At 40.8% G+C, this 15,017-nt stretch overlaps 1 protein-coding gene across 4 annotated transcripts in view; it reads left to right on the forward strand.

Annotated features, from left to right (window-relative positions):
* KIF5C (kinesin family member 5C) overlaps positions 1–15,017 on the forward strand; it is a 90,441-nt gene that overhangs the window by 43,617 nt on the left and 31,807 nt on the right. For all 4 annotated transcript variants that reach the window (XM_052792824.1, XM_052792823.1, XM_052792826.1 and 1 more), the window contains 5 exons: positions 1,258–1,382; positions 4,326–4,430; positions 4,774–4,922; positions 9,232–9,380; positions 13,508–13,683. In XM_052792824.1, coding sequence (XP_052648784.1) covers positions 1,258–1,382; positions 4,326–4,430; positions 4,774–4,922; positions 9,232–9,380; positions 13,508–13,683 — 704 coding nt within the window. The remainder of the gene's footprint in view (positions 1–1,257; positions 1,383–4,325; positions 4,431–4,773; positions 4,923–9,231; positions 9,381–13,507; positions 13,684–15,017) is intronic.

Here is a 15,017-nt window from a genome sequence, read left to right on the forward strand (position 1 = left end):
CTTCCATGTCTCTACCTTCTTGCTTTGATAAATACTGTGTTGCTTTAGCTTCCCCATGCCTTTCTCTTCATACTAATAGAAATGTATTCTCTTTTTTCTGAGTAATGTTTCCTCCCGTTGTTTCTGCTATTCTGCTTTAACAAAAAATATCCAAATACACCTTTTGCTGTGATACTACCTGTTGCATTTGATGCATACAGAAAAGTTCTGACAAAAGTTGACAGAGAATGAATTTTACCTAGACTGAAATGGTGAGGAGCAAATTTGGAATTCTTATTGAAAAAAACCTTGAGTTTGGAGATGGAGGAGAAAAAGGGAATTCAGATAAATATAAATATTGCTGTGAATGTGAATGGGGAAAGGTGGTAGTGGATTTTAAAGTAACAGAGAAAATAGAGAAAACAGATGAAAGTGGTTTACTGATTCATAATGTTTTCTTTTTGCTACTTCATGAAACTTCAAGCATGACATGGTTACAGTCAAACTTGAATAAGTGGAAGTTGAAACTGTAGCTGCCTGTGTTTCACCTGCTGCCTGGGTGAAGGAGGATTTTTAATTACATAAGCAATAAAAATCACTCTAAAATTTTTAAGTTAAATAATATGGTTTTGATGAAAACTTTTGCTAAAATATTGGGAGATCTCCTCACACAATTGCACTGAGACCTGCCCAACTTCTCTTTATTGCAATTATTATTATTTCTCTTTAAATTCTCTTGCTCAGCTCAAAATTATTCCTCTGTCCAGGATGCTGAATATACATCCTCACGGTAGTTCTGTGTCTAAATAGCGTATGTTCTACCACAGCAGTTTTTTGTGTGAGTTGTCTATACTCATGACAAAGCATAAAAGGGCAGAACCTTTATTTCTTACTGTATCTGTGAAATTTTATTTTATTATTCTTATGCTATGATTTTTTTTGTTGTTATTTTTTACTATTTCTGATCAAATTTTATTGCTTCAGTGGAATAAAAAACTTTCAAAAAGACAGAATAAAATAAAAAAAAAAAGTTTTTTTCCCAAGGCTGTCATTTGTCGTGAAACTGGTTAATTTGGTTGTGCTCGGAGAAAGTAGGAGCTCATTCTGTAGCTTTATTTACAGTTTTTGGTGTAGACACTGCTGTCAGTACAGTGGTCTGGGCTCTCCAGTGAATTGCCTCGTACTTTTGAATTTGTTAGCCATAGGCTAGCTCTGATGCAAAATAATTTCTAGTCAGGTTATAGTCATTTAAACAAAACCTTTCAAATGTGATTGCAGATATGAATGAACACAGCTCAAGGAGCCACAGTATCTTCCTCATTAATATTAAACAAGAGAATGTGGAAACTGAGAAGAAACTCAGTGGAAAGCTTTACCTGGTAGACTTGGCTGGAAGCGAGAAGGTAATCTTTCCTTTTTTGTAAACTGCTGAATGATCCTAGTGGGATCACTCAATTGATCATGTGAATGCGTGTCAGTGCAAAACTAAGCTGGGTTTTACAGAAGTTTTATCTTAGGTTATCATTAGTATGGCAATTTTTTTTTTTTTTTTTTAATGTGGGATGGAGAACAGGAGCAGATCAGAACTATTGGTATAAAATGCAAAACCCCAAAATCTGCAATATAGCTTCATTTATAATGAAGTGGATTGAACCAGTGTACATTTATATAGCTTCACATTTACTTATGGGTATTTGAAGAAAGTAATGTAATTTTAATGTAACTTGTCAAATTAGACAGCTATTTTAATTTGCTTATATTCAGACATATCCTGTTTCTAGGTTTTCTGTAATTATTTCACAAATTAGATCAATGAAATAACAGCATTTAATGCAGTTATACAGCTGAAGTCTATTTGAAGCTCCCTGAATGACACTTTTGCTTGTGGTGACTATTTCTCTTCTCCAATATAGAAAAATAATAACCAGAAAATAACTTGTATCTGTTTACCAAAGGAATAATGGTCTAGAACAGTACTGCAGTGCAAAAATGTCATTGTTTCCCAGTTCTCATTCTAACTGCTTTTGGAGTGTTCAAATTGTTTAACTGTAAATGAAATAAATAAATTATAAACCTCGTCATTTTGCAACGCTATGGAATTCTTTATTCAAGCTGGATCCTGGGTGACAACTGTGCGTGTCAAAATAATTACTCATGATGAAGCAATGTCTTTCATTGTGGTTATAGATTTCCATTTCTTTCTGAAAACGAGAAGTAAAATAAATGATTTTGTTTGATGGACTGCGGAGCTTTCAGGTTGCTCGTTGGGACACACTAGTTGATAACCCATTGGTACAATGTGGAAGCCATTCACCACAGTAATTAATCATATTAATTTCTATTATTGCATATAATACTAAATGTTAAATTAAAAACTCCTAGTGGTGTTTAGAAAATGAGTGCCTAGTCAGGCTCTACTCTCCTCTGAAAACTACACTTTTGTGGTTCATTACATTTGTTTGGACATTGTACAGAAAACCTGAAATAAGGGTTTCCTTGGTAGATTGTCTTAAAAGATACAGTTATGTTTCCTTTTTTGTCATGTGGCATTTTTAGAGGAAAGTGCAGATACTGTAGTTTTAATGTAGTGTGGTGGATTGACCCTGGCTGGAGGCCAGGTGCTGACCAAAGCTGCTCCATCACTCCCTTCCTCAGCTGGGCAGGGGAGAGAAAATATAATGAAAGGCTCATGGGTCAAGATAAGGACACAGAGAGATCACTCAACCGATTACTGTCACGGGCAAAATAGACTCGACTTGGGGAAAATTAATTTATTGCCAATCAAACTAGAGTGGGATAATGAGAAATAGAACCAAATCTTAAAACACCTTCCCCCCACTCCTCCCTTCTTCCTGGGCTCAACTTTATTCCCGAATTCTCTCCCTCCTCCCCACCAGCAACGCAGGGGGACGGGGAATGGGGTTTGGGGTGAGTCCATCACACGTTGTCTCTGCCGCTCCTTCCTCCTCAGGGGCAGGACTCTTCACTCTTCCCCTGCTCCAGCGTGGGGTCCCTCCCACGGGAGACAGTCCTCCACGGACTTCTCCAACGTGGGTCCTTCCCCCGGGCTGCAGTTCTTCACGAACTGCTCCAGCGTGGGTCCCTTCCCCGGGCTGCAGTCCTTCAGGCACAGACTGCTCCAGTGTGGGTCCCCCACGCGGTCCCAAGTCCTGCCAGCAAACCTGCTCCAGCGTGGGCTCCTCTCTCCACGGGGCCGCAGGTCCTGCCAGGAGCCTGCTCCAGTGCGGGCTTCCCACAGGGTCACAGCCTGCTTTGGGCACCCACCTGCTCCACCGTGGGGTCCTCCACGGGCTGCAGGTGGATATCTGCTCCACCGTGGACCTCCATGGACTGCAGGGGGACAGCCTGCCTCACCATGGTCTTCCCCACGGGCTGCAGGGGAATCTCTGCTCTGGCACCTGGAGCATCTCCTCCCCTCCTTCTGCACTGACCTGGGGGTCTGCAGGGCTGTTGCTCTCATGTATTCTCACTCCTCTCTCCAGCTGCAGTTTCTGTTGTGCAGAAACTTTTTCCCCTTCTTAAATCTGTTCTCCCAGAGGCACTACCACTGTTGTGGATGGGCTCGGCCTTGGCCAGCGGTGGGTCCGTCTTGGAGCCGGCTGGCATTGGGTCTGTCGGACACTGGGGAAGCTTCCAGCAGCTTCTCACAGAAGCCACCCCTGTAGCCCCCCCGCTACCAAAACCTTACCACACAAACCCAATACATGTAGAGAAAAATATATGCCTTTATCCTACATTTCTGTGCCCTTCCCCACCCCCAAAAAAAAGAGAGAAAGAAAAGACTATAAAACTGTGTTGCTGTTTAAAGGAGTGCTGGTCCCAGGCCACCAAGCTTCTTGACTGGGCCATGTTGGGATCCAGTTCATGGACCCGTAAACCTTTCATTCAGGATGAGTGAGATCACCCTTTTTCTGTCCTGATATTCTTGGTCCATGCAAGCAAAATACAAAGCCAAGATACTCATTTGGTGGCACATGCTGTGCCACTGAGTGCGCCCTGAGAATATACCTGTGGTGTTCCCTATCTGTATCGACAGTCTGGTCTCAGAAGTGGTCCCCAAGTGTCCTCAGGCAAGCACAGACTGACCAGCTTTTCCCAAAAAGAAAGTAAGGGTCAACTTGCTGTTACGCTGGAAGAAAGGTGGAAGTATTACAGGCTTCCACTAACAAAGAACTGCCTATAAAATTCTTCTTCATGCTGAGGATAAGCTTGCTTTGCTTTTCATCCAAGAGCATCTTTAACTGTTGCACTATCTGCTCTGTAGCTGTATTTGTAGAGGCGCTTGCTGGTAGCTGAGCCTGACTGTTGCCTGCTCTCTTTGGTAGGTCAGCAAAACCGGAGCGGAGGGCGCTGTTCTTGATGAAGCTAAAAATATCAATAAGTCTTTGTCTGCTTTAGGCAATGTGATATCTGCCTTGGCAGAAGGAACTGTAAGTAATCCTGTTTTGTGTTGTTGAAGAATGGCTTTTTATTTATCTGTTTCTTTGCCATGCATGTAAAAAAATAAGCTAACGTTTCAATTCAGAAAGAAGAAAATATTAGCTTTCCAACCACAAACCAGTGACACTTTTGCTATTCTACTAAAGATAGGAAACTAATTCTCAGTGATTTCGCTTGAGTGGTTATCCAATCTTAGCACAATCAAAAAAATTACTCTTCAGGACTGTGTGCTTCAAATCCATTAAACCTGTCATTGTCGACTCTTGTTCTCTCTCATTACAATATCATTATTTTTAAAAAATTGTTCTTGTCTCTTACTTATATTTTGATTAGAAAACCCATGTTCCATACCGAGACAGCAAAATGACCCGAATACTTCAGGATTCCCTTGGTGGGAACTGCAGAACCACCATCGTGATATGCTGTTCTCCTTCTGTGTTCAACGAAGCAGAAACAAAGTCGACCCTGATGTTCGGACAGCGGTGAGTCCTACTTGGCATTAGGCTGGATGACACTTACTCGGGCTCTTCCATGTGTTCCGAGCCAGCTGTGCTGAGGGGAGCAAGATGAGTAGGCATTTTAAAATAAGGAGGTTATGGTTTCTGGAGTTGTTCAAAAATAGTACTGCAGAACTTGGGAAAACCATCTTTTCATTCCCTATGGTACCAGAAAAATAAATGTTAATGCTGGCCAGCAGCTGCACTACTTAGAAGCTCTGGTAATTTTTCCTGCAGAAAGTGCAAAGCGTTATGGTAGTTCCTTGAAATTTTATGGGGAAGATAATGGTATTGGGCAGTTTTCTGTTGGCTAACTCAGTGGAAAATGTTTGGTTTTGCTTCATCTGAGACTGCTCTCGATGCTTTTAAGATGTGTCTTCTCTTTGAATGGCATCTCAGGGATTATTGGTAGGGTTGTAGAAAATGTTTTTTAACCTTTAAGAAAAATGAAGAATGTGGACACAGTGTAATATTGACAACTTCAATAGATTACCATGATAGCTCACAGACCTTTCTGTATGATTGAAGCATCTTAACAATTTAGGAACAAGTCCTCAGAAACAAGCAAGGATGAAATAAGTGTGGAAGTGTTCAGAAAGAAAATTTCTCTTCCATATGTGTTAGTTGGCAATAGTCATATGAAATACATTTGGAAAGTTTGTGAAAATAGGTCAGGCTCATTATGTAATTACTGCTTTTGTTGTAATTGAGGAGAACTCTGATACTTTGGAAAATTACTCGTTTTATTTGTGTAAAGCAGAAAGGAAAAATATTAGCAAGTTATGATTGTTTGAAATAGAATTTATTGAATAGTTTGTACAATACAATAAATTTGTCTTTGTCTGAAAATGGGTTGTTTTCCACCATACATAATTTTTCCATCGAAGCCCATAATGTGAAGGAGCATTTTATATTGGCAAGTAAAATCGTGTATAAAAAATTAATCTGACAATCTTCTATTAATTCATTGCCCCACTTTTATCTTTTAATGTGAGCTTTCTTTAGATGTGCGTGAGGGAAGGCGATCCCTTTAGTGTATCCATAGGAGAGTACGTAAAAGTGCAGGACAAACACCTGCAGTGGGGTGCAGTCCCTCTTAATGGAGAGTTGCAGATTAGTGCAGGTTAGGGCTGGAGGACAGTTCTGCAACACGCTCTCCATCTAGCATTGCCAGAACCAGTATTGACTTGTCCTTGTCATCTGCTGCTGGGATTTGTCCAAGGTGGGGAGGGACCCACGTGCTGCAAGCCAGGTAGATGCAAAAAGCATGAACTCCTCTGATCTCCGCTTCCTGTAGTGTTTCCTTCCTTCACTGCAGAACTATAAGCTACTCACTTAAATCACAGCATGCAGGAAAAGCTCCCCAAAGGGAACTTCACAGGTCGCTGCAGTAAGTTTTTATGGAAAAGGACTATAAAAGGAGGAAGTGGTCATTAACATAATCAGGTTAAGGGTTGCTATGTAGATTTAATTCACCATTGTATGATGAATATGAGTTTAAGTCAGTGAAGATGTAAGCTTCTACTGAAATCCAGTATACTATAATGTGTGTTACGGAAATTTTGAGTAAATGCAAATATTAAGATGCAGTAATTAAATAAAGATTGTTAACAACTCTGAAGTATAATGAGTTGCAGTTTTTGTTGACGGTAAAAGTTTAAATGTTTTGATGGCTCACAGTTTAAACCTCCCCACGTACAATTTTCTGACTGCAGGTGATTTCAGACGACTGTGAGTCTTGCACCTCTGTAAATTCATTCTGGATAAGGCTCCAGGGCAGTAACGCAGCCGCAAGGGACATTTAATTTTAAAAAGATGAGTAGGTACTGTGTTAGGTTTCAGTCTGCTTGCTGTTATGCTGAACTCTCTGTCTGCAGGTATGGTATTAAATAGAAAGAAATGTAGGCAGTAAAATATAATAGCTCAGATTAAGGAGATTAAAAGATAGTGTAGCGTTTTAAAAATTATTTTATTTTTTTAATCTAGATTAAAAGGGGTTTGCTTTTGCTCTGTAATGCGTAACAGTGCTCCAGGATCTTGGGCACTAGAGGAAATCCAGTTTCTGTGTTATTTCCATTTCCATTTCTCTTGGTTTCATTTCTCTTTTCAGTAATCAGTGAAACTTGCCTTTCTGTTTGGGGCAAAATAATTTTCAAACCAATTCTGCATACCCTGGCTAGAAGAGCTTGGAGTGATGTGACATGACTAACACTTTTCTAGGAAGAGGAACATTTTTAAGGTGTTCCTTACAGAGGACTAGGATGTCAGCTGAAGGAACTGGGAAAATAGCTAAATACTTTGTGAGAGTGGTTGGTTGAGGTTTATTATGGGGTCTTTGTTTGCTTAAAAGCTATAGAATTGGGCTGAAATAGGAGTTCCTCGTGGAGAGCATTTAATTGTAAGAAAGGAAATACAAGTAGGAGGATTGATGATGCACTAGACCTGCAGAGCAGCACACATACTATACATACACAGTGTTATTTGTTAGCATTTGGGATAGGAATATTGCTGTCTACAGGAAGTGGTTTCTTTTACAGGCTCTTTGGTTGTGATGTTGCATTTTTCTGATGTGACAGTATAAGGACCTGAATAACATTAAAGGGAAGGTATATGAGTCATGGGTGATTACTGGTTCCTCCATTTCTTCCTAGCAAAAAAGAATTATGTCACCATTAAAATAAGTGTCAGGAGTAAAATTCATCTTAGCAGGTCCACTTGTACTAATCAATGTGTGCATGTGCTCCTCTGTTAGTAGCGAGTCGGTTTCTTCTCTTTCTGCTCATCTTTTCTTGTGTTTTTATATTATTTTTAATTTTAGTTGCCTGTAAGTAAGTACTTCATCCATCATTAGGGTAACACAGTCAATAAACTTTATGGTGTGGCATTTTTTTCCCCGGTACAGTTAAATGAGTGGGAACTTGAGCCATGCTTTTGGCAGAGACAATATGTAAAAGCTAACCATTAGGCATTATTTTAGAACTACGGGGTTATTTTTAAATATTCCTAAGTTAATAAAACTCCTGCTTGCCACATAGCGCAAATCACCGGAGCACAGTTTGGAGTATGAGGTACAGAAATGGGAGTGTTTTCTTGCTGACAAAACAAACTTTCAGGATTTTTAGTGATTGGCCACACTTAAGGGTGCTTTAGAATCAGTAAGTGGAGGTGTGAAGAAAATAATTGATCATGTGCTCGCCCCAAAGGAGAGTCAGCCAGTGCATCTATAGCCCATTCCCAGATGTAGTTTCTTGCATGGGCGTTTCAGCCTACGCTTTACAAACCGGTGGGAGGTTTGTCTGTTATCCTTTACTTAGCATCTATTTTATTAATAACGCTAGAGTCATTTGGAGGGACTCCGTGTCAGAGCAGTGAAGAGCAAAGATCTGAAGCTTTCTTAATTCATACTGATTTGTTTGCGTTTTCTTTTTAAATGTGGATTTGCTAGAGTAGGTGCAATGCATCTTTTTCTGCTTGCTTTGCATTTTCTAGTGCAATTGTTTAGGTTCAGTTGGAGCTAAGCCCTTTCACAATAATGAAGTGGTGGTGGTTGTTGTTAGAAGGGTTTAAATTTTGTGATATTTTTGCCTAGAGAGGCAGTAACTTGTGAGCCTGCCTACAGTGGCCCAGGCACGAGTTCAGCCTCCCTTCCCCCTGAGAGCCTTCCTCAGCCCAGCAGTAACCCAGTTACCTGGTGGTGACTTGCGATTCTCCTCCTTCCTTTCCTTCCACCCCCAAAAATGTATTTGAAAGTGCAATTTGGCTTTTAAGAAGGATAAATTTCCATATCTCTGCTTCCATGCGTTGATATCCTTCACACTGTGACGCTTGAAATATGGCTGAGTTTTGTTGGTGGAGTTTAAGGGATGGTTGTTAAGGAATGGGGCAAGCCCGTGGTCGGACACTGGTGTGGGGTACTCTACGGTAGGTGCCAGGCCAGGAGAAGCTGCAAGGTGACAGCTTACCTATTAGATCAATAATGACAGGACTTGGTTTTATCCTTAATCCAAGAACAGTTTCCAGAGCTGCTTTCTTTGGAAGAATCTGAAGAGGCAGATCCATGTCTAACTGGTCCCTGGCTGCTGGATTTTGATACAGAAAACTTTCTATTGAGGCTTCCAGGTAGTAACCGTACTGAGGGTTTGAGGGCAAACTGAATTGTGGCATTGCACTTTAGAAAATAAATTGCAAATGTTTAGTAGTTTCCCTTTGTGTTACGGAAAAATTTCTGAATCCTTACTGTTGTATTGAGATAAAAGTTGCAGAGCAACTGACACTTTCTGGTTTCGTTGTGCAGAGCTAAGACGATTAAGAACACGGTCTCTGTGAATCTGGAGCTGACTGCGGAGGAGTGGAAGAAAAAGTACGAGAAGGAGAAGGACAAAAATAAGAGTCTAAAGAATGTTATCCAGCATCTAGAGCTGGAACTGAACAGGTGGAGAAACGGTACGTACCAGAAAATGGGAATGGGTACGTGTCTTTGTATTTTTAAGTTACGTATGTTTAAATCTTGCCTTAAATCACAAGAGTCATACTAATTCTAAGCTCACCATTCAGAGTTGTCGCTCACGCTTCATAATAATAACTGAAACGTGAAGAAGCAAAAACCGGGGAAACCAGCAGCAGCCATTTACAGAAAGTACCATTTTAAATGCCAAAACTAGTGTGATACCAGATGTAGAGAACACGGGAAGGCATCAATAATGTTTAATAATGTGTTGCAGTTTAACCCCAGCCAGCAACCAAGCACCACGCAGCTGCTCACTCACTTTCCCCCCGCCCAGTGGGATGGGGGAGAGAATCGGAAGGGTAAAAGTGAGAAAACTTGTGGGCTGAGATAAAGACAGTTTAATAGGGAAAGCAAAAGCCGCGCACGCAAGCAAAGCAAAACAAGGAATTAATTCATCACTTCCCAGGGGCAGGCAGGTGTTCAGCCATCTCTAGGGAAGCAGGGCTCCATCATGCGTAATGGTTTCTTGGGAAGACAAATGCCATCACTCTGAACATTCACCCCCTTCCTTCTTCTTCCTCCAGCTTTATATGCTGAGTGTGAGGTTGTATGGTCTGGGATATCCCTTGGGTCAGTCGGGGTCAGCTGTCCCGGCTGTGTCCCCTCCCAAATTCTTGTGCCCCCCCAGCCTGCTCGCTGCTGGGGTGGGGGGAGAAGCAGAACAGCCTTTGGCTCTATGTAAGCACTGCTTAGCAGTAACGAAAACATCTCTGCGTTATCAACACTCTTTCCAGCACAAATCCAAAATATAGCCCCATACTAGCTACTGTGAAGAAAATTAACTCTATCCCAGCCAAAACCAGCACATTTTCCACCCCTTATTCAATACCGGATACGTCATGCTCAGGTCCCACACTGTCCAATACAACTTCATTAGCCACCACCACCCTGCCCATCCTTTGATACAATACACAGATACCATTCCCTTCATCTATGGACCACCCCTGTGAAATGTCTGTAAAATGTCCACAAATGTCCACTGAGCTTGTGTAGTCCGTGACTTTGGGCTCCATCAGTTCTGGCGGTCACTCGGGACGGGAGAGGTGGTGTGTTGTGTGGAGTTACTGGGCGCTGAAGCCGGCTCAGGTCAGGTCCCTGCTGCGCTTGCACTGCTTCTTGTAAGGCTTCTCCTCCCTTGGTTCACGTGGTTCCTGCTATAGTAGTTTGGGTCAAGTTACAGCATTTAACATTGCAATGAACTCCTCCTGCCAAAAAATCTCCTCCAGCCAAAACCAGCACATAATGTTAGTAATACTAATAAAGAAAAGGTAAAATGTCATTATGTTTGGTTGGTTTTTTTGTTGTCAGTTCCATTATGCTGTAAACTAACTAGATCTTGTTTTGTTTTGTTTTGTTTTTATAATTGAGTTTAACATTAGAATTAGTCCTTTAGTACAATGATTAGGAGTGTCATCTGATGAGAAGAATCACCACTTGGCTCCTTCTGTGGCTTCTAAGTGAAATTTATTTTGAGAACAGCCAATTTTCTGTTTAGAAACATAGGGAATTGCTGTTCAGGGTAGGTTGTAAGATGAAGTGTAGGATGGTAGAGGAGGAAGAATATTTTTATGCATGCATACAAATTAAAGAATTTTTATTTAATGTGGAACATTGACAAATAATTTTAGCAAACCATTCTTACTTTTAATTTTTTTATTCCACGTATTAAAAAAAATCAACCCCCAAACTTCAAACCAACAAACAACTCCCCAGCCCAAAGAAACCAACCCTTTAGCCTGAAATCCCAATAAACCCCAGAAGTAAAATACTGCTTCTTTGTAGTAATTTTTATTTTCTCAATTGCTTGTCATCCAGGTCCTATGTATTGACGTCTCCCGCAGTTCAATAGTATGTAACTCTTGCAAACGTGAAGTATCTAAAGCGAGAACGAATCTGTGATCTAATTATTGCTCACAATTTGTCGTGCACAGTCAAGTCTGGCTTTGAACATCCTGGGTGAAATCACTACTTAAAAGATAATACCTGACCATTATGGGTGCAAAAAATTGCTTCCTTCTTTCAGCTCCGTGCGCTGTTTACTTGCCTTTCAGATGAGGTCGTTACCTAATGATTGCACTCCGTGTCTTTCTCTGGAGACTTCAGCACAGGGAATATTTCCCTTATCAGCATAGCGCAATCGCTATGGAGACGGTCGGTCTGCTGGTGGTGTTGGGGAGTGCTGGGGATTTATAACCTGCTCATGTTCTGCGTGTTTCATTCTGTGTTTGCTAAATGTGATGACTTTAATTTATTTCCCGTTCTAGAACCGTTTATTTTAAAAAACCCTGTATAGATCCTTTCTATATGCTGTGTGAACAAGCTTTATAACATGCTGTCTCTATTGTTTTGTCTAAATATACACACCTCCTCACTCCCTCCGTCCATCCTTCTTTTCTTATTGGCGTTACCCAGCAATACATTCAATGCATTCAAAATACTATTGATTTCTTGTCTGACCTTCTGCAATAGCATCGTTTGGAAGGATATTCTGTCAAAGGAGGCTCTTTACAAATGAAAGTGTCACAGAAATTGCATCTTGAATATGAAATGCAAGATAGATGCATGAATATTCTATTGGTATAGCTTATTCTATAAATTTAGAAATTCATATACAAAATCAAATTGTAGCAGAAAATGGGTGTGCCCACTTCTCACTGAAGCAGGATTTCAGCAGCCTTATATCCAAGTGCACAATTTGGTCTGTGTTTTACAGGTAGGAGGTTGTTCTTGTCCAATGAACAAAAATCTAAAGATTCATTTTGGGAGGCTCCTGATGGATTCTCTGCAGCCTGAGGAGCGCTGCTGTGTGTGCAAGGTCCCACGGTTGGACTGAGCCCACCTTTCTGATTCTGCTCCAGTGAAATGCAACAATGAAAAAGCAATTTACATTTTTCTCATTAATATTATAAAATATCATCAAGCCATTAGCAACAGGGCAAAAAGTATTTTTGTGAAGTACTTTTATAGAGGTTATGGTGCTTGATTTCAAATTACTCTTTTTCATGCTTTAAGCTTAAAAAAATTATCTTCTCTGTTAGTTGGTCGTGCTCTTTCATGCCCTGTTTTATTTTGCTTTGGGGCCTGAATTAGCCTGCCTTTTTGTTTTTTGATATATTTGTCCTGTTTCCTTGTTTCCCTGCCAGTAAGATAAATAGTGCCTACACTGTTTTGGCAAGGGGCATGGCTAGTAAAGCTTTATGGGACTAAAATACTGTAGCTTTTCATAGAAAAGGAAAAAACCTGTTTGTGCAGAAGGGTTGGGCGTAATCTTCCCGCACCTCGAACAACACGTGCAGCGTTCCGTGGCTCGCAGAGTCTCTCACCAGACTCTAATGAGAGTAGCTTCAATTTCTGGCATGAGCGCCTTGCCTGTCCCTCTTCACTGAACTGCAGCAGGCTCATAATTGCAATGCACTGACGTTACCGAAGAAAATACTCCTTGGAGAAAATGATTTTGAAAGAAAATGTGTAGGGAGAACATCCTGTCTGGTATGCTTAAGCAACATCTGAAAATTGGTGTATGCACTTTAATTTTAGATGTGACAAGGCAGAAGGTGAATATCATTTTAAATGCAGCTGTCTTGCTTGTTGTCCTGATGTTCTAGCAGTTCATTATGGGGGAGAGAGAGTTGATAAGGCAGTTGGAAATCTGGAGAGGAAGAGGCATTTAATTGCCAGTAGGCTTTAGGCTGAAAGTCGGATTTTTTTCCTCCTTATTTACGCTTCTGGTAATCCATGGAGCAAATCCCATCTACAGAGGGCTTGAGTGAAAGGGGAGCCAGGAGTTCAGTGTTTTTCATGGCAGCCATTGGCACTGTTGCCGCATTTTGCGTTCGTGTTTCTAACTGTGGAGGTCATCTTTCTAACGAGGATGGCCGTCTTTCCACACCTATTTTTGCTTGTCATTTGTATGCATTGCAGTTGCCTGCCTTGCACAGCTGGATACAGCCCTTCTTTGCTTTGCTGAGTCCCTCTCGGCAACTGTGAAGGACCGTCCTAGGATGTCCGTGGTTTTGGGCAACCCTCTCTTGGATTGTAATGACCGTGGATTGTGTGCCTGCAGGAGAAGCTGTGCCTGAAGATGAACAGATCAGCGCAAAGGACCAGAAGAACCTGGAGCCTTGCGATAACACCCCAATTATTGACAACATCACACCGGTTGTTGCCAGCATCTCGACAGAGGAGAAGCAGAAATATGATGAGGAGATTGCCAGTCTCTACAGACAGCTGGATGATAAGGTGTGAACATTTGGTTTGACTCCATTCGCTGGGCGTAAATGGAAAACTAAGCCAAAATGGGTGGGTGTCTCTGCCTATTTCTTGAGCACCATGAACTGGAAAATGTCCCAAAGTTCAAAACTCTTATCGCTGCATAAAACCAGATCTTGTCCTGTCATGTCAGCTATCTGCCTCTGTTCCCTCTGCAGATAGTGTTTGGGGGCATTCTCCATGAAATCGGAGCCAAGTTTACCTTTAATTTTAAGGGTTCAGTACAGGCTTTTCAGCACTCCTTTTCTTCAGTGATTTTTGTAAATCCCTCAGCAAACTGTAGCATCATCTTGGAGTCACAGGAGAAAGAAAAAAAGGGAGACTGTATCTTTAATAGTTTTTATATATTTATTGTATATTAGAATTTTCAGGAAAATATATAACCACCCCTTGGGTCTCTTTTGTTCATGTTGTTCTAGCTGTGAACACTGCCTGGAGTGCAGGTGGCTTTTTTATTTATTTATTTGCACAGCTTGAAATACATCATTGGCACTTAAAGCTAATCAGCAATACATTTACTGAGCACTTGCCATTAATAGCTTTGGCTTGTGTGAAGATAAGAAGTGGGGAAAAAAAGGCATACTAAGATTGTTGACCATTACGGATGAGAACAGCTTAAAAGGCTATCTAGCAAAAGTTTTCAGGGTAGCTTTCATCATGAATCAAAACTTGATTTTAACTTTCAATTGTAATTAGCAAGAAAATATCAGAAAAAAGCCCACTGTTTCCTTGAATGTTAATATTAAAGTTTGACTGTTTCTGAGTACTGAGGGAGGGAGTGTGGATAGTTGTGTTTAAGCCTTAACTCTGATGTGCGTGAGGTCTCTCTGCACAGTCCAGTTCCACACAACAGTATGTTGATGGCATTCAAAATAACAGTTAAGGTGTTTAAGAACTTACAGCTTTTCTGTGATGGAGAATACGTTCCCAGTAGCTGTCTCTAGCTTTTAGGTGTTGGTTAGAAAAAGAAAAAAAGCCAGTCATTCTTTCACTTTCGCTCATCAAAAGTAGCAAAGTCCATTGAGTTATACTTGAGGGAACTGGCAGCAGGTTTGAGTTTTACCCTAGAAAACATGGGAAGCATAATTTGGTGCGTTACTGCAGTACTATAGGAAATAAGGTATTTGATTCCCAAAACAAAACCAAAATATCTCCATTTTTAACTTTATAACTCTACAGTGTAGACCATTCTTACTTTATATCTGGGACTATGTTAGTGTTAGCAAATGATTCAATATATTCTACTTGATAGCTGTATTTGCTATCAGAAATCAATCTATTAGCATGCTTGTCAGTGAAACACA

This window comes from Harpia harpyja, chromosome 7, assembly GCF_026419915.1.
Source record: "Harpia harpyja isolate bHarHar1 chromosome 7, bHarHar1 primary haplotype, whole genome shotgun sequence".
NCBI lineage: Eukaryota > Metazoa > Chordata > Aves > Accipitriformes > Accipitridae > Harpia > Harpia harpyja.